At 44.0% G+C, this 17500-nt stretch overlaps 4 protein-coding genes across 4 annotated transcripts in view; 3 read left to right on the top strand and 1 right to left on the bottom strand.

The window, feature by feature from the left end:
- Nucleotides 1-3855, bottom strand: part of tpcn1 (two pore segment channel 1) — a 13726-nt gene extending 9871 nt beyond the window's left edge. Inside the window, exons 1-5 of the mRNA XM_062988891.1 lie at nucleotides 3669-3855; nucleotides 1666-1790; nucleotides 1372-1548; nucleotides 1046-1159; nucleotides 1-119 (exon numbers count right to left, since the gene is read on the bottom strand). The exon at nucleotides 1-119 is cut by the window's left edge and continues 12 nt beyond it. Coding sequence (XP_062844961.1) covers nucleotides 1-119; nucleotides 1046-1159; nucleotides 1372-1548; nucleotides 1666-1790; nucleotides 3669-3744 — 611 coding nt within the window. The 5' untranslated portion in view covers nucleotides 3745-3855. The remainder of the gene's footprint in view (nucleotides 120-1045; nucleotides 1160-1371; nucleotides 1549-1665; nucleotides 1791-3668) is intronic.
- Nucleotides 3856-4445: 590 nt separating this feature from the next.
- iqcd (IQ motif containing D) lies at nucleotides 4446-7368 on the top strand. Its single transcript, XM_062988743.1, has 5 exons — nucleotides 4446-4546; nucleotides 5573-6207; nucleotides 6486-6719; nucleotides 6830-6901; nucleotides 7030-7368. Exons 2-5 carry the CDS (start codon nucleotides 5635-5637, stop codon nucleotides 7318-7320), a joined length of 1170 nt encoding a protein of 389 aa, XP_062844813.1. The 5' UTR covers nucleotides 4446-4546; nucleotides 5573-5634; the 3' UTR covers nucleotides 7321-7368.
- Nucleotides 7369-8033: 665 nt separating this feature from the next.
- LOC134303353 (trichohyalin-like) lies at nucleotides 8034-11941 on the top strand. The gene is made up of 4 exons (XM_062988734.1): nucleotides 8034-8079; nucleotides 8841-9131; nucleotides 9688-11620; nucleotides 11721-11941. The coding sequence occupies exons 2-4, from the start codon at nucleotides 8859-8861 to the stop codon at nucleotides 11729-11731; spliced, it is 2217 nt and encodes a 738-aa protein (XP_062844804.1). The 5' UTR covers nucleotides 8034-8079; nucleotides 8841-8858; the 3' UTR covers nucleotides 11732-11941.
- A 704-nt stretch (nucleotides 11942-12645) lies between these two features.
- LOC134303354 (complement C1q-like protein 4) lies at nucleotides 12646-15377 on the top strand. Its single transcript, XM_062988735.1, has 5 exons — nucleotides 12646-12956; nucleotides 13259-13321; nucleotides 13418-13480; nucleotides 13595-13720; nucleotides 14986-15377. The coding sequence occupies exons 1-5, from the start codon at nucleotides 12773-12775 to the stop codon at nucleotides 15270-15272; spliced, it is 723 nt and encodes a 240-aa protein (XP_062844805.1). The 5' UTR covers nucleotides 12646-12772; the 3' UTR covers nucleotides 15273-15377.
- The last annotated feature ends 2123 nt before the right edge of the window (nucleotides 15378-17500 follow it).

Raw genomic sequence — 17500 nt, 5'->3', positions numbered from 1 at the left:
CCGCAGTAGCGACAGTCGACGAGGAAAATTGGTCTGAGGGCGCGAGTGACTCTCAGGTGAGACGTCTGTCTCACTAACACCACGATCGCCTCAGCAAACTGGATCAGCAACACACTCGTCTGGAACAGAGTCAGAATTATATATACTGTATATATATATATATATAGATAGATAGATAGATAGATAGATAGATAGGTAGGTAGATAGATAGATAGATAGATAGATAGGTAGGTAGGTAGGTAGGTAGGTAGGTAGATAGATAGATAGATAGGTAGGTAGGTAGGTAGGTAGGTAGGTAGGTAGGTAGATAGGTAGGTAGGTAGGTAGGTAGGTAGGTAGGTAGGTAGGTAGATAGATAGATAGATAGATAGATAGATAGATAGATAGATAGATAGATAGATAGATAGATAGATAGCTATATTTGCAATTTCCTTCGGGATCAATAAAGTGTTATCTTATCTCTTATCTTACCTTATATATATATAAAACATACACAATGAGCCAAAACATTAGAACCACCCCAGTATAGTGCGTGTGAGGGTGAGGGATCTATTAGATGTGGATCTGATGGTGTGTGTGAGGGTGAGGGATCTGTTAGATGTGGATCTGTTGGAGGTTCCTCATAGTTCACATGTTTAATGCAGCAGATCTGAGGGACCAGACCACCGGGCTGAGGTAGTGGCCACCAACTGCTGACGGGTTGTTGGGCGGCCAAGACTCACTGACACTGATGCCAGAGGACACGAAGGCCGTGGAGCCTGGTATGGACCAACAGAAGATCACAGAAGGGTTTGATGCACTGTGCCAGTCAAAGCCAACTCCTGCCCACCACCAAAAGCACCTACAGTGGGCAGGCAGGCATCAGAACTGGATGTTAGAGCTATGACAGGAGGTCAACTGATCACGTGGACGGTCGGGCGTTTGTGCATCATCTACCAGGGGTGGAGATGTTCACTCGGAAGTGGTAGCAGATACCACAGAACTCTCTCTCTCTTTCACACACACACACACACACACACACACACACACACACACACACACACACCTTAACCATGGTTCTCTTGTGTCGTATGAAGGTGTGAAAGCCGAGCCATCGCAGTTTCATACACAGCTCAAAAGCCACCAACACCAGCACCAACAGCTCCAGAGTGGCATGAACCTGCAGAGAAACACACACACACACACACACACACACACACGCTTTTACACACATTAGCCACTAGTTTCAAGAGACACAGGGTTGCCAAGTAGCTGCAAATGCTGTAATCTGGCAACCCTGGTCACAAGGCCGGATATTTAGAACATTAACACAGTGAAGATACACCAGGAGGTGGCGCACACGCACACGCACACACACACACAGGTACTCACGTAGACGTCGAGTCGAAGGAAGGGCACGGCGGGCGCCTCAGAGAGCGAGAGCAGCAAGAGCAGCATCCCCGTCAGCAGCTCCATCAGGTAAAAGAGATGATTGTGAACGAACAGGTACGCACTGAGAGCGCGAGGGTTCTTCGGGTGGGTGTAGAACTTATCGTTATCCTCCCCTTCCTAATAAATCTCACACACACACACACACACACACACACACACACACACACACACATGAAGTACAGAGGGTACAAAGTAAGTATAGACTGCACCATTTGAGACACAGTCCAAAATTACCTGGAGATATATAGCTGCTTCTTGGTAATTCATTTCCCAGCTCTGCCGCAAGGAATTGTGGGAAATGGAGTCCAGGACTTCAGGGATGTTCACGCTGTTCGCGGTATCGTAGCTCCCAACCCCGTCTGCAAAGAAAACAATAAAGCAGCATGACTTGGATTTTCTGCTTAAAGCTTTGATCCGGAGAAACGTCTGCAAACCTCAACCCTGAGTAAAGGCTGTTATAGCTGCAAAGAAGTGTGGCGACTATATTAAAGCACGGGATGTCGAACAAGCTCCAACAGTTCTGGTTGCAGCGCAGACTCACTCACGCCATATCCACATACCAGTGCAGAAAGAAGATGACCGCGCAGGACAATCAGACGTCAGTCGGTCTCCAGAGTAAACTACTGACCCTGGTACTCCTCCATCCAAAAATTTACTCTGTAGAATCAAGAGAATCAAACCCAAAGTGCTGAAGGTGCTCAAAATGCACCTCAGACTGGGCAGAACCTCCGAGAGTCAACAGTAGTGAAATTCTGGAACCCTGAACCTCCACCTCCTCTAGAAAAGCTCCAGAATCGGTTCCATGCTTTAGTCCATGTGAGCAAAATCGCCCGAACCACAATTCAGCGTGAGTTCTTCCTCAGTGTAATCAGTATCTTCAAATAACAATAATCAAAGTATGACTTGGAGTCTTGGCTTTTCAAGAAAGCTTCTGGTGTCACTTCCTTATTTCTGGGCAGAGGTTCTTCCTCTTTTTACCTCCTTTTTTCTGCGCCAACATGTGTCTCAAAACCCAAAGTCCTTTTTTGGGTATAAAGTTTTCAAATCGGGTCGTTCAGCTCGGGCAGGTCGTTAACGTGGATCTTGTTTTTTAAGCTCAAGTGGTGAACAAGTCTGTAAAAGAAACGTTTTAGAAACAGACGTTGAGGGTCGTTTGATTAGGTCTCTCACCTCTGGTCTAGATGTTTTTTGGAATTTTTTGGTCCACATGTTGATACCTGGACGTCTGAGACGAGAGTAAACAGATTCAGATCTCAGATCTACCACGGCGTAACCATCTCAGAGTGGATCTGAAAGAATCTCTGACTGGAACTGAGGTCGCCGTCCGTGACCGGCCAGTTTCATTGAGGAACTGAAAACTCCCTACGAGGAGGAAAATTCAGGCCAAAGTCCCGAGCCTCCCGACCCGAAATCACGCACGCCTGAGCGCTCACCAGGGCTCTGTTTATGAATAACGAGTTCATGACGTCCTTCGCGGAGATCAACCAGCATCACACCCGAACAATGAGATCCAGATCAACCTGAAACCTTCAGAAAGAACATCTACAGAACCAGAGTCATTGTACCTGGAACAGTAGTCTGCTGCCAAGGTCTATGACTTTTCACTCAAGGGAAATCAATAAACAGATCTGCCATGAAATCAAAGCTGCTGAAACGAATGTGACACTGTCTGCAGTCAAACAAGCTTTACATCATAATGTGCTTGAAAGCCGCCGGGCAAAACCGAACCCGTCACTGAATTCTCTTCGTCTATGTGATCAGCAGTACAGCCCACAGCAGTGTGAAGCTCGCTTGACAGCGGACAGTGTCACGTGTTCTTGACCGCCCTGAGAAATTTCCCCATCTGGTCAGGAGACTTTTATGTACTGCCATTTATGTACTTTATTTAGGGTGCGGTGAAACTAAGCCTGTTTATATGGGCACAGAGAAGTCACCAGATTCTCGTCTAGTTTGCTGTGTGTAATTTTGATGCAGAATATTTGTAGATAACACATAATACACATATAAATAAACCTTATTATTTAGCTATGTGGAAAACATGTCTCTGACAAGTGTGTAAACTTCTGACTTCATCTGTATCAGCATTTATGCAGCCTGCACCCAGACTTCCATTCCATGACTTAATAGCCACAATAACATGGCAGCTTTAATGCAAATGTACAAAAGTAAAGTTTAAACAAGCAACATTTCTATTGTTGATCTATCTTTAATCAGAGCTGATGAATAATGTTACTCACTTTCCTCCGGTGGAAGATCAGCCGATTGATCATCGCAGGTTAAAATGAGAGGAACATCATCATCCCCGTCAGTCATCCTGCACCTTTATTCACCCAAACACTGATTAATCAAATCAATAATTATTAAACTTAATAACAGCTGAACTGTGCAGATAATGAAGCTTTAATAAACTGCAGTTAACTTCCAACATTCTACATGTTACAGCTGGATTATTCAACTTCTCCTGTCAAGTCGCTCATTTCAACCAAAAACTGAAAACAAACAAAAACCTCGGCTGACACTTTATATAACATTTATATTTTACTTTATATACACGCAAAAATAAATGCTGAATTATAAAACTAACTTTATCTACACTTTTATCTACACACTTTCCGGACAGATGAGCTAACACAACATTAAAAGTGCAGCGTATCCTAAATATCTGTCATTTTTAACCAAAGTGCACTAAATAGTGCGCATATCTACCAGCACACATTAGGCACCTAGATATAGACCAAGGTCTGATTTGAAACACAACCCGAGAGCTTTCATTTTACAACAAGAGCTAATCAAGCGTCAAAATAAAAGTCCTCAAACCGCCCGTATGATGCTGGAATTCATTCAAGTTTTTATTTTTATAAGATTTATTTTTAACATTATTTTGTAATTTGGTGTGTTTACACACAAATAAAGGTTAAATATGATATAATAGTGAATAATAATAACAATAATACATTTACAGAAGTGTCATTAAATGTCCTGTCAGTGAGTCCCATAGCAACCCGCGTCAAAACAAACTTCATATCACAGGCAGCTCAGCCAAGAGTAATAACACCAACATTAATGCAGCAATAAACTCAATAAACTAAATAAAACTGTGAGAACCATAACAGTGGTGAGTATAATGTGTTTTTTTTATAATTTATTATTATGTGTATTTTATAAACCCTAAACACTTCAAAAATGTATTTAATATTACCTGTATACTGCACTTCACTATTTTCTTTTAAGTTTTGTCACTATTATTATACTCATTCATTTATTTATTTATTGTCTTATCACCGCTTTATCCTGGTCAGGGATACACCCCGGACAGGTCACCTCACTTAGGGTCATTTCTAGTAGCTCCAATTAACCCGAGTGCACATCTTTGGGTTGTGGGAGGAAACCGGAGCACCCGGAGGAAACCTACACAGACACATGGAGAACATGCAAACTTTACACAGAAGGGGCTTGGGAATCAAACCCACCCCCTTCTTGCTGTTTGGCGACAGCGCTACCCACCTCACCAACATCCAACATGCCGCCCACTACTATTATTATTATTATTATTATTATTATTATTATTATTATTATTATTATTATTATTATTATTATTATTATTATTATTATTATTATTATTATTATTATTATTATTATTATTATTATTATTATTATTATTATTATTATTATTATTATTACTCACTCAGGGGCAGAGGTAGCTCAGCGGTTAAGGTAATGGACTAGCAATCAGAAAGTTGCCAGTTCAAGCACCGCCACTGTTGGGCCCCTGAGCAAGGCCCTTAACCCTAAATTGCTCAAATTCATAAGTCATAATTGTAAGTCGCTTTGGATCAAAACGTCTGCTAAATGCTGCAAATGTCATTTAACCTCAGTAACCACATTAGTGGTAGCTCAGTGGTTAAGGTACTGGACTAGTAATCGGAAGATTGTCGGTTCAAGCCCCACTGCTGCCACTGTTGAGCCCCTGAGCAAGGCCCTTAACCCTCAACTGTATTCAGTCATGATTGTAAGTCGCTTTGGATAAAAGCGTCTGCTAAACGCTGTGGATGTAAATATTCTGAAGATGTTACAGTTTTATTGTGTTGTTTAGTATTTTATTGTTAGTTTCCTTATCTGATGTCAGATCTTTATTCCTCAGGATGGTAAAACCCTCATCAGGAGCTCCTGTGTGTTTTCTGGTACGCTCTCTGTAATCCAATCATGTCCGAGCAGTGCAGGAAGAAGCTGGACGCTCAGCCCCCTGAAGCTCAGCGCATCATTAATGTCCTGGACGAGTCCATCCACAAGATGAAACTTTTGTCCTGTTTGCCTGATAAACTCGAATGTTCTGATCAGGCCTCGCTGGTGCTCGGAGACCACGCAGCTAATTTACTCGAGGAACATCTGCGACTGTCTGAGATTTACCACAGCACGCAGGAACAGGACAGGAACCAAGAAGCGCCCGCCGCTCAGGACGTCCAGAACTCACTGCGGGACTTCCTACGCGTCGCGAGGCCTCATGGGACGACGCTGGAAGCGGCGGCGCTGGTGGGGACGGCACTCCAGGGAGCAGGACCGGTCTTAGAGGAGGACCTGAGGGTGGTGCAGAAGCTAGCAGAGGGGCTACAGAACTTCAGAGACGTGGTGTTGGAGAGGCTGGTGACCACGCCTAGCGAGGAGCAAAAACTCAAGCGTCGAGCGCAGGAGGCGACTGTGAGGCACCGAAGCAACCTGGAGCGGATCGACAAGCTGGAGAAGGACGTGGCCGAGGCCGAACGGGAAAGAGACGAGGAAGTGAGGATGAGTATCTGTGTAAATTATCGTCTGTACATGTCATTGTATAGGTATCATATCACCGGCTAAACATACTCACTCGCTCAATCTGAGTGTTACAGCAAGAGGGCGCTGTATGTCCTTCTGAGCGCTCTGAGTGTGAGTGTGTTTATCTCCGCTTTGTCATAGCAGGAAAGCTCAATAATTTCCTTCGGGATAAATAAAGTATCTATCTATCTATAAATCCACTGTAAACAAAAACTGTCTGTTGTCCTGTCCATCTCCTTCTCCTCATGTAGCTCAGTAGGAGGGATGAGGAGATCAGTAGGAGGAAGGATTCTCTACAGAGAATAATAAAAGAGAAGCAGGAGAACGTGTTGAAGATTCAGACAGACTCAGTACAGCAGAAGATCTCAGATCAGAAGAACTCAGAGGAGAAACGTCAGCGGCTGCAGCTCCGAGCAGATCAGCTCCAAACTCAACTCACCAACATCAGCGCCGAGCACTGGGAGTCAGGAACCACGCTCCGCAAGGTGTGTGTGTGTGTGTGTGTATCAGGATATGTGTATCAATTATTTATTTATTTTTATAAGGAGGGTCAGGGTCGTGGTGGGTCTGGAGCTTATTCTTATCCTCTCTGCAGAAAAATAAAAAGTTGGAGACACAGATAGAAAATCTGATCAAGCGCTATGATTCAGATTTGGGAGAAAAACAGGTGAGGAGTCTTCAAACATTCAAGCCTGAGTGTCTGTACAGAGTTTTGGATGCTATTTTTGTGTCTGTATGAGTTCCTTTAAGTATAAGACACATGCAGAAGGTGGATTGGTTGCTGTTTGTATTTAGGTGGAGCTGGAGAAGCTGATGCAGATGTACGAGGAAGAGAGGGCCGAGCTGAAGGACCTGCAGGAGCTTCACGTCGTCCTGGAGCCGGAGTACGCCCAGATCATGGAGGAGCGACGCCGGGCGCAGGAGCGGCGGGTCGAGGAGGAAAAGGAGCTTCAGACGAAGAGCCGCGCCGCCATTATTATTCAGGCCGTGTGGAGGGGATGGAGTGTCCGCAAAGCCATGAAGAACAAGAGCAAAAGCAAGAGCAAGAAGGGCAAGAAGGGCAAAGGGGGGAAAAAGGGGAAATGAGCGACCTCACAAAGTTAATAAATCAAAGTCATGTAAAAAAACACTAAATGGTGAAGTTTTTCTGTCCCTGCTCAGGATAAACATGGATCATTAAATAAACATGTTAAAAATCACCACAATATAGATTTGTTGTGGTTAAGAAAGAAAGAAGAACACTTATTTATTATAATAGTTTGTGATGAAACTACTGGCGTGTTTACAGTGTGGCTCTGGCGACCTCTAGTGGACTTAGAGAGTCATGACAAAAAAGTTTGAGCAAGCACGGATATGGCTGTTTTTTAAATAAATACATACAAAAATAAAGTTTCCTTCATGTTAAAGTTTTATTTAATAATCTTAATTATTACAATAATGTACAACAGTTTTTAAATTATTATAATATTTTATGCAATAGTTTGTGATGATCGATCTATTAAGACCTACTGGCGTGTTTGCAGTGTGACTCTGGCGACCTCTTGTGGATCTAGAGAAGCATGACAGCAATAATTGAGCAAGAATAAATACGGAGGTAATTACCTTTTCAACAAGAGATGGCTGTTGATGACCTTGTTCTTCAAATAAATAAAGTTTCCTTCACGTAAAATTTCTTATTTAATGATTTAAAATAATGAAATGAGACACACGTACAATAATATACAGCAGTGAACCAGAGGGGGGCGATTACTTTATCACAAGAGATGGTTGTTAATAAACTTGTTATTATTCAAACCCGACTTCAGCAGACGGACGGTTTAGAGCAGCAGCAGATTTTTCTTGTTTGTGAGTAAATTTGTGTTTATTTCGACTTCATCATTTAGAAACAGACAGACAGAAAGATATATAGATTATAGATAAATACATTATAGATAGACAGACAGATTATATATAGATAGATGATATATAGATAGACAGATTATAGATAGATAGATAGATAGATAGATAGATAGATAGATAGATAGATAGACAGACAGACAGACAGACAGACAGACAGACAGATAGATAGATAGATAAATTATAGATAGACAGACAGATTATATATAGATAGATGATATATAGATAGACAGACAGATTATAGATAGATAGATGATATATAGATAGACAGATTATAGATAGACAGATAGATAGATAGATAGATAGATAGATAGATAGATAGATAGATAGATAGATAGATAGACAGATAGATAGATAGATAGATAGATAGATAGACAGATAGACAGATAGACAGATAGATAGATAGATAAATTATAGATAGACAGACAGATTATATATAGATAGATGATATATAGATAGACAGACAGATTATAGATAGATAGATAAATTATAGATAGATAGACTGACAGACAGACAGACAGACAGACAGACAGACAGACAAAGAGATTTAGACAGATTATAGATAGATATAAAAAACTTTCAAAAGTGTTACTGCAGTAAATCTGATCAGATGAGATGTGTAAGAACAGTATACTGTCTAAGCAATTGATGGTTAAGGGCCTTGCTCAAGGGCCCAACAGTGAGGCTTGAACCAGCGACTTATTTTCCAGTTGCAGGAATAAAGAAAAATGGCAGCGAATAAAAAGCGTAAGAGCGATCATTTGGTCTTTCACGACCTCAGCGTCCTCACGCCCAGCGAGCAGAAGGACGAGGACCTGGAGTCCCGCTGTCGGGAGGTCACCGCACACGTGAGAGCGAGATGGGGAACCGACAGATTGACCAGAGAGGAGATGGAGGTGATCCACAGAGAGGTGGCGCTTCAGATGGAGAAGGAAAAGCTGAGGCTCATCCTGGAACGGAGGGAGACGGAGCTGATGAGCTGGGTGGAGAACAAATGGAGGGTGAGACGTTAATATCCAAAATAAATTAATAATATAAAGGGGTGTCTAAATACTTTTGGCTAGCAGTGTACACCTAAAGACGACAACAGTGCCAATAGCTCCACCATGTGGAGGTGTTTAAGTACTACACTACCCACAATTCCAAGGGAAAAATACCCACCAATCAGACACGTCGCTGTAATTATGTGATCAGGTGCCTACCTGAAGCATCACTTAGCTTGGCATGTTAGTAACATTGCCAGCAACCGAGAGGGGCTAAAACAATGCTAATGCTAAAACAAATACTGGTCAGGGTCCAGGTGGGCACAGGGAAAGAAAACAGCCTGAATAATGTCACTGACTCACTTAGGAACAGATTACAGAAGCTGATTAACCATCAGCATGTATTTGGGACGGGAATAAAAACAAAGAACTTCCTCACAGAGATCGAACCCAGGTCCACAGGACCCACGTTTCTGTGCAACACCCACTCTGCTAGGTTCTGTATGAAAACTAATGATGAATGTTTTTGTTCATGAGGTTTATTAACCGTTATTAAAATGTTTTGACGTTTCAGAGCGCCATGGAAAGGATCAGAAGCCTCCAAAGAAGCAACCGGTACAGAGAGGCGACTCCGTGTCCCCGGGACGCCCAGATACGAGACACGTATCATCCGGCAGAGGACAGGAACCGAGACAAAGAGCTCAGAAACATGGAGAAAAACGTGAGGGAGCTCCAGGAGAAGATGGAGACGTTTCTGTCTCGGATGGGTTCCAACACTAATACAAAGAAGGAGACGGAAAAATCCCAACTGGAAGCCCGTCTGAGGCTCCTCGAGGAGCAGCTCCAGGAGGTGAAGCTCAGTAAAGCCGAGGAGCTGCGGAGGGCTTTTAATGGCGGGCAATCAGAAACGCTGGCAGAACTCAAGAGTCTCCGTGAGAAGCTGCAGCGAGAGATGGAGGAGAAAGAAGAACTGATGGAGGAGAATAAACGACTGAGAGAGATGAACAGGAGGCTGCTGGAGAAACACCAGGAGCTGAAGAGCAAAATAAAAGAAATGAAGAAAGCCAGGGTGGTGCGTGAGGAACCCACCGCCATGGCACGGCAAGAACTGGACGTCCCGGGGGGGACGGAGGTGAAAGAAAGAAAGAAGCAAAGGGAGGCCGAGATGAAGCATAAGATGAAGCAGAAGATGAAGAGCGAGGCTGAGAGAGAACGTCTGAGACACAGAGAGATGGACGATGAGAGAAATGAGGAGTTGAAAAGGCTGGAGAAGAAGCTGGATCAGAGACAGAAAGAAATGGAGAGAGAAAGACAGAAGCAGGATGAGATGGAAAAAGAGAGGCAGGAGAAGTTGAGGAAGATGGACGAGGAGAGAAAGACGGAGGAGGAACGGACACGACAAAGAGAGGAGGAAACGACGAGAGACAGAAGACGAAAAGAAGACGAGAGAAAAATGGAAGAGATGAAGCAGAAGATGGAGGAAGAGTTTGAAGAGAAGCAGAGAGAGATTGAAAGAGAGAAAGAGGAGACGTTTAAGAAGGTGAAGATGGAGTTTGAGGAAAGAAAGAAAGATGTGGAGGAGGAACGACAGAGACAGACTGAGATCGAAAAAGGCGAAAGAAAGAAGCAAAACGAGAGAGAAATGATGAAAGACGTAAGACGTGATGAAGCAGAGAAGCAGAAGAACACTGAAAGAGACGGAATAGGACAGAAAGAGACGTTGAGCGAGGTAAAGAAGTCTGAAGAGAAGCCAAAAGAACTGCAGAACGAGCAAAGAAACCAGCAGAAGAAAGAGAACATGACAGACGACAATGAGTGGAGATACTGGATAAAAAATCCAGAAGAATGGAAGAAGAAACAGAGAGAGGAGGAGATCAGGAAGGAGGATGAGAAGATGAAAGCTCTGGAGGAGAAGTGGGAGGAACAGGCCAAACATCTCAACAACGACCACGAGACCTTTCTCCAAAAAGAACGACTCAAGAAACAGAGAGAGGAAGAGAAACGCCGACAAGAGCTGACGAGAAAATACCAGGAAAAGGCGGCCGAGGCCGAGAGGAGAGAGGCGGACGAGAGGAGGAGGAGGCAGGAGGAACTCACGATGAGACTGTGGAACGGGAGCATAGAGCACAGAAAGGTAGAGGAGAGGAGAAAGGCAGAGATGGAACGAGCAGAACTGGAGAGAAAGATCGAAGAACAGAGAAAAGAACAGGAGAGAAGAGAACAGGAGAGAAGAGAACAGGAGAGAAAGAAGGAAGAAGAAAGAAAGGCGGAGATCATGAGAAAAGAACAGGAGAGAAGAGAACAGGAGAGAAGAGAACAGGAGAGAAAGAAGGAAGAAGAACGAAGGGTGGAGATGGAACGAGCAGAACTGGTGAGAAAGATTGAAGAACAGAGGAGAAAGGTGGAGATTGAGAGAAAGAAGCAGGAGGAGCAGATGAGAAACGCTGAAGCCAAACGTTCAGAGCAGAAGAATGTGAAGCCGTCGATGTGGAAGAAGCTGAAAAGCTGTAAGTCTTTATAACACCAGTTTATGAAGCTTCATCACCATTTTGAAACGTTCACGGTGTGTAAACTAACAGTTTTTACCTCTTTTACTCTCACTTACAGTCTTCAACTGAAGGAAGCACTTCGTCCAGTTCAGGAACATCTCAGACGTCTCCGTCTTCATCCAACGTTCTATCAATAAAGCTCCTCAGTCCCAAAGGTCTCCATCATCATCCAGTGTTCCTCATCTCAAAGATCTCCACCTGTTTTCCATCAGTAAAGCTCCTCGTCTCAAACCCCTCCTACTTCAACCTATTTTTAATCATTAAATCTCTTGATCATCATTATTATCATCAGCGTTTTTTGTCTTTTCCTTTAGACCGGGTTTCACTCACAGAATCTAAAGGTTTTCTATCAGATGTTCCAGTATTTTACACAATAAAAAACAATCGGTGTCAAAGCTAGCGGTCCACCACTGCTGGCATCTCAAGATCTCGAATTAGAAAGCCAGCTCTGTTGTTAGCCGACCAGGGGCCTACACAGACACGACTGGCTGTGTCTGAGGGTGGGTGGGTGGGCAGGTGAAAGGAATTTCATATTACCGGTGTAATAGTGTGACCTCTGCTGGCTGGTCGAGGTGCTGTACAGAGACGGTGAATAACGGAGAGCAGTGCCTGACTCTCCGTACGTGATACTGATCCCTGTGTAAACTCGCATCAGTCAGGCTTGGGGTCTGCAGCAGTGGAAGAGATACAACTGGGGACTTGGATATGACTAGATTGGGAAAAAATGGGAGATAAATGCATACATTTGTCTGCTAAATGCTGCACGTTTCTCAATACACAAAATTACTGTACGTATGTCCGAGGTTCGGGGAAACCGTTCCTGACCATGTGGGAAACTCCTAACCTTCATGAACCTCTCTGTACCGTCAGATCACATTCCAGCACTGAGGTTCCTCGTGTGTTTGTTCAGTGTTCAATCATTAGCAGGAGCGCAGCTTGTGTTCGGTTCGTCTATAAAAGGTCGTCAGTATGAGGGTGTTGAATCGCTGTACTGGTTTGCTCTCATTTCCAGTACCTGCACTGGAACTGGATCCACGATTTCAGTGATTTCTATCTAAAGATCAACAATTCAGTCCGTCAGAAGCTGTACAGAGACGAGAACGTTACAAGATGGAGAGAACTTCCATCATTACGGTTTTTGTTCTGGTGTTCGTGAAGATCAGCCTCCAGCAAGTCTCGTTGACTCCGGATCCCTCTGCGGACGTGAAGCAGGTTCGAGATCTGGTGTATCAGCACGGCGCCGCTCTGGCTGAGCTCAAGGTGAAGCTCGACTACATGGAGAAAAAAACCGCAGGTGATCAAACCCTCACGCATCTTAATAACATTTACAGCATTTAGGAGACGCTTTTATCCACAGTTACTTGCAGTGTACTGTCTGGGCAATTGAGGGTTTGGGTTTGGGTTTGGCCCAACAGTGGAAACCTGGCAGTGGTGGGGTTTGAATCAGCAACTTCATGATTGCTAGGCACCTTAACCACTAGACTACAGCAGCAACAGCATTTTGTTTGTAATTGGCATTAAATTGGTTTTGTGAGTTTGGTTCCCAATGTGCAACTCCTTCCTACGTTCATGATCTTATTTACGTTTGAATAACAGCGCTGGAGACCAGACTGGTGGATAAAGAGACCGAGCTGGACAGTCTGAGGAAACAGAACGGAGGTACGAAGTCTGGAAAAGTAAAAAAAAAACATTTGTGTCTAAAACGTTTATTTATTTTTTAAACACGAACTTTTCATGCTGTTTTTGTTATTCGAGCTCAAGGGAGCGAGCTGTCGATCATGAAGACGGAGCTGGAGAGTCTGAAGATGATGAACGCAGGTAACGAACACAAACGCTCAACACTGGGTCTGTGTGAGGATCTAGTGACCCGTCCTGCTCCCCACTACCTACCTGATAAGCTGGGTTTATTGTCGTGTACTTTACTGACTGCAGGTCAACCGAAGGTGGCGTTCAGCGCCGGATTGGCAGCAGGACAGAAAGGTCCGTTCAACACCGAAACCAATCTGATCTACAGCAAAGTCATCAGCAACATCGGAGGAGCCTACAACTCACACACGGGTACGATACGATTTTTATATCGCCCATTTTTAGATGAACTAATGTTTAATTTAATTACACAGAGTTAAAAAGTCTGACTTTAGACTTTACAGTGACGATCACGTCTAAAAGGGTGAGGTGATCATAATTAACGTCAGCTAAAAATCACATCTAACTATGTATTTTTAATATGTGACATTCTAAAGCATTACGAGGCAACTAACAGAGTTCCAAAGAGGCTAAATACTGGGTGAATAATAACTGTTTAAAGAGGAACTGTCTCAAAAGTAATAGCAGCATAAATCAAACCTTAAGGAACCACGAGGGAAAACGGAGCAGCGATCACAGACACCCAAAAGTTTTACAGCCCCCCAAATACCCCCGAAATTAAACGAGCATTTATATAATCCAGTCTTCAAAAGCATGAATGCATAGCAGGTGCAAAAAGATGCGTAACTTGGTGTAAGGAGTACAAAACCTGGACCTGTGAGCAATAAAAAAGCTGATAGGAACAGGATTATGTTTGGAAAATGGGTGATAGTGCTCCCTTACATACAGCTACGATCATTCAACACAGGTTGGAGGACAAACAGGATAAAGTCAAGTGTTTGTTTTACAGCCAGACTGTGAATTAGATCTCAAAAAGCACTGATACTCTATTACCTTTTGCTAAGAAGCACTTTTATATGAATAGTTGCCTGCACAAATGGGGAGTGTAACAACCAAACAACTGGCATCACAATGACAGGATAAGTAAAATAAACAGTTTATTTGTTAACAACATGTGTGGTGTGGTTTCTTTATGTCTATAATGTTTATTGTTGGTACTGCTGTAATGTTATCACTGATGTAGCCTTTAGCCGCTAGTCCATGTGTGCACCCATGCTACTGCTAAAGGCTAATTTGTTTGGCAGTCACTGTGATAGCCTTTCTGTCACAATATTGTTCGGGTCTTTTATATTTTTCCACTCTTAAACTGTTTTTCACCTAAAATTGACAGCTACAGCGAATGCTCACCGTCACAGTGTCACCGTTACAGATTATTAAAGCTGTACCGAATTCACGGTGGTGAAAATCACGTCACGGACCGTGAAATGAGCCATTCCCCATGTAATATGTGTAATTAATCTATGTAACATGTAAAATATGTGTAATTTGCTGTAAAATGTAAAGTTTGTGTTTAGCTGTTTAACGTTTTTCAATCGTGCAGCATTCAAGTGCCTCACGTTTACAGGTTAATCTGCACTTAGCAGGGCCCTACTGATGAAGCTTTGTGTTGATCACAGGTGTGTTTACAGCTCCAGTTAAAGGCGTGTACTACATCCGCTTCACGGCCGCCGCCTACAACAGCAACAGCCACAACATGGGGGTCAATCTGTATAAAAACGGCCAGCACCTGATGCACCTGGGCGAGTACGACAGCGACGGGAAAGCCAGACACGTGTCCGGCGCCCTGGTCCTGGAACTGGACACCTCGGACGTGGTTTACATCCGTCTCCTTACAAACTACGCTCTGTATGAGGATTTGCTGCTCAGAAACACCTTCAGCGGCTTCCTCGTCTTCCCCAGCTGAAAAAATAACTTATTAACTTGAGTGATTTTCCCTACAAGTCATCAATACTACTTAGAATGTTTATTTAACATAATTACATCCAATAAACACGTACAGTTTCTAAAACGTTTCGTTTGTCTTCTTATAACTGAATTTTATTATTCCAACACCTTCATTTGTATCATTACAGCTAATTCTATGACTTAGTTTGCTAGCTACTTAGATGGTAAATGGTGGAAGAATACAGAGAGCGTAGTGTGGTCCTCCGCATGCGCATTCGCTCGTGCAGCCAGCAGGGGTCGCCAGAGTGCGCAGGAAAATGATCCACGTCTATCCAAATATATCCAAAAACGGGACGTTATGGTTTCACCCTGAGGATTTTAATGGGGACAGAGAGCACGGAAGTGTGTGTGTGTGTGTGTGTGTGTGTGTGTGTGCGTGCTGGATGTTCATTGGCTCATGCCGTGACATTTGACCCCGCGCTGCTCTCCCTCGGCTCTCGATGGTAACACGAACTCTGGTAAACAAAGCGCCTCGTTTCCTGTTTGTCCTTCCCGCTGTGGGATCGGCTTAGCCGGTGACCGCAGCCGCAGCCGTCAGGCTAATCTGAACATCGGCGCAGTTCATCATTCAGTCATTGTTTACGATCCGAACCTGCGGCTGCTCCCAAACACACATGTTTACACGGGGACGGAGAAGCGTTCGTGCGGCGCCACTCGGCGGTGCGATCGGAGGAATTAAATTAGTCTCATTAACACACACACACACACACACACACACACACACACACACACTCACACACACACACTCACACACACAAACACACACTCACACACACACACACTCACACACACAAACACACACACACACTCACACACACACACACTCACACACACACACTCACACACACACACACTCACACACACACACACACACACTCACACACACACACACACTCACACACACACACTCACACACACTCACACACACACACACACACACACACACACACACACACTCACACACACTCACACACTCACACACACTCACACACTCACACACTCACACACACACACACACTCCCACATAGCAGCATCCTGTTCCTCCTGTACACAGCGTTCCAGATGCATGAATACTTGGAATGAAAACATCACTTAAATACACTACACGACCAAAAGTATGTGGACGACCCTTCTAATGATTCACTCAGGTGTTTAGGCCACACCCACTGCAAACAGGTGAATAAACCAGTAAGCTTTTTGGCAACAGTTTGGGGAAGGCCCATAAAGATGTGGGCCGAAGTACGGAGGAACTCAAGCGTCCCGCTGATCACCTGCAAAGATTTGTGACCTCGTTTACACAACCTCGGACACATTATTCTTACTAACTGAGCACAAATTCCCACAGACACACTCTCGCGGGACTGTTGTACTAGGAGCGGAGAATAACAGAGCAGATTTCTGGTGCAGTTCAGTGCTTATGTTTTTGGTGTAACTGTTGTTCCTGCTGCCTTCAGGTCATCCTGCAGGTCTTTTCCACAGCTGGTTTCCGTCTGAACTTCTTCTGTTAGTGTGAGAGCAGGTTGTGAGATCTTCTGAAGGTCCACCTCAACCTTCACCTCCACATGTCATGTGAGCTCTCCTAACCAATCACGTGGTCGTTTATAACAGAACCTTTAACATCTCCATTAAAACCTGGATTTATCTTCAGTGACCTTCATGTTCCTTCATGTTCTAAACTTCTGACAGCGGCAGGATGAGAATTGTTTGATTTTTTTCGTGTGTACATCGGCGAGAAGCTTTTCCGTTCAGAGTCGTGTGCTGGACTCTGATTGGTCGGGTTTACAAGACTCGGGGGAGGTGGGCGCGGGGGGGGGGGGGGGGGGGGGGGGGCGTAACAGGGGGCTAAATTAAAACAGATTTACACACAGAGCCTGAGAACTGAGTGTGTGTTCATCATGAGAACATATTCTACATCATACACACACACACAGGGTCATGAAGGCCTGGGCTCCATCCTTGCCTCTGGTCACTGTTCATGTGGACTTTGGCATGTTGTTTTTGTGCCCATGAGGCTCCAGGTGCCTCAGAAAAACATGCAGAAGTGAGATTGGTCGCCCCTTACGTTTAATTGCAATGAACAGGTGCCCTGTCCAGGCTGTATACTGTTCACTTTCTGTGTAGCAGTGGACCCACTGTGAGCCTGACCAGGATGATGCTGGAATAAATAATAAACACACACGTGCACAC

This window comes from Trichomycterus rosablanca, chromosome 26 (genome assembly GCF_030014385.1).
Source record: "Trichomycterus rosablanca isolate fTriRos1 chromosome 26, fTriRos1.hap1, whole genome shotgun sequence".
In the NCBI taxonomy this organism is placed as follows: Eukaryota; Metazoa; Chordata; class Actinopteri; order Siluriformes; family Trichomycteridae; genus Trichomycterus; species Trichomycterus rosablanca.
This window is presented reverse-complemented; position numbering and strand designations above follow the sequence as displayed.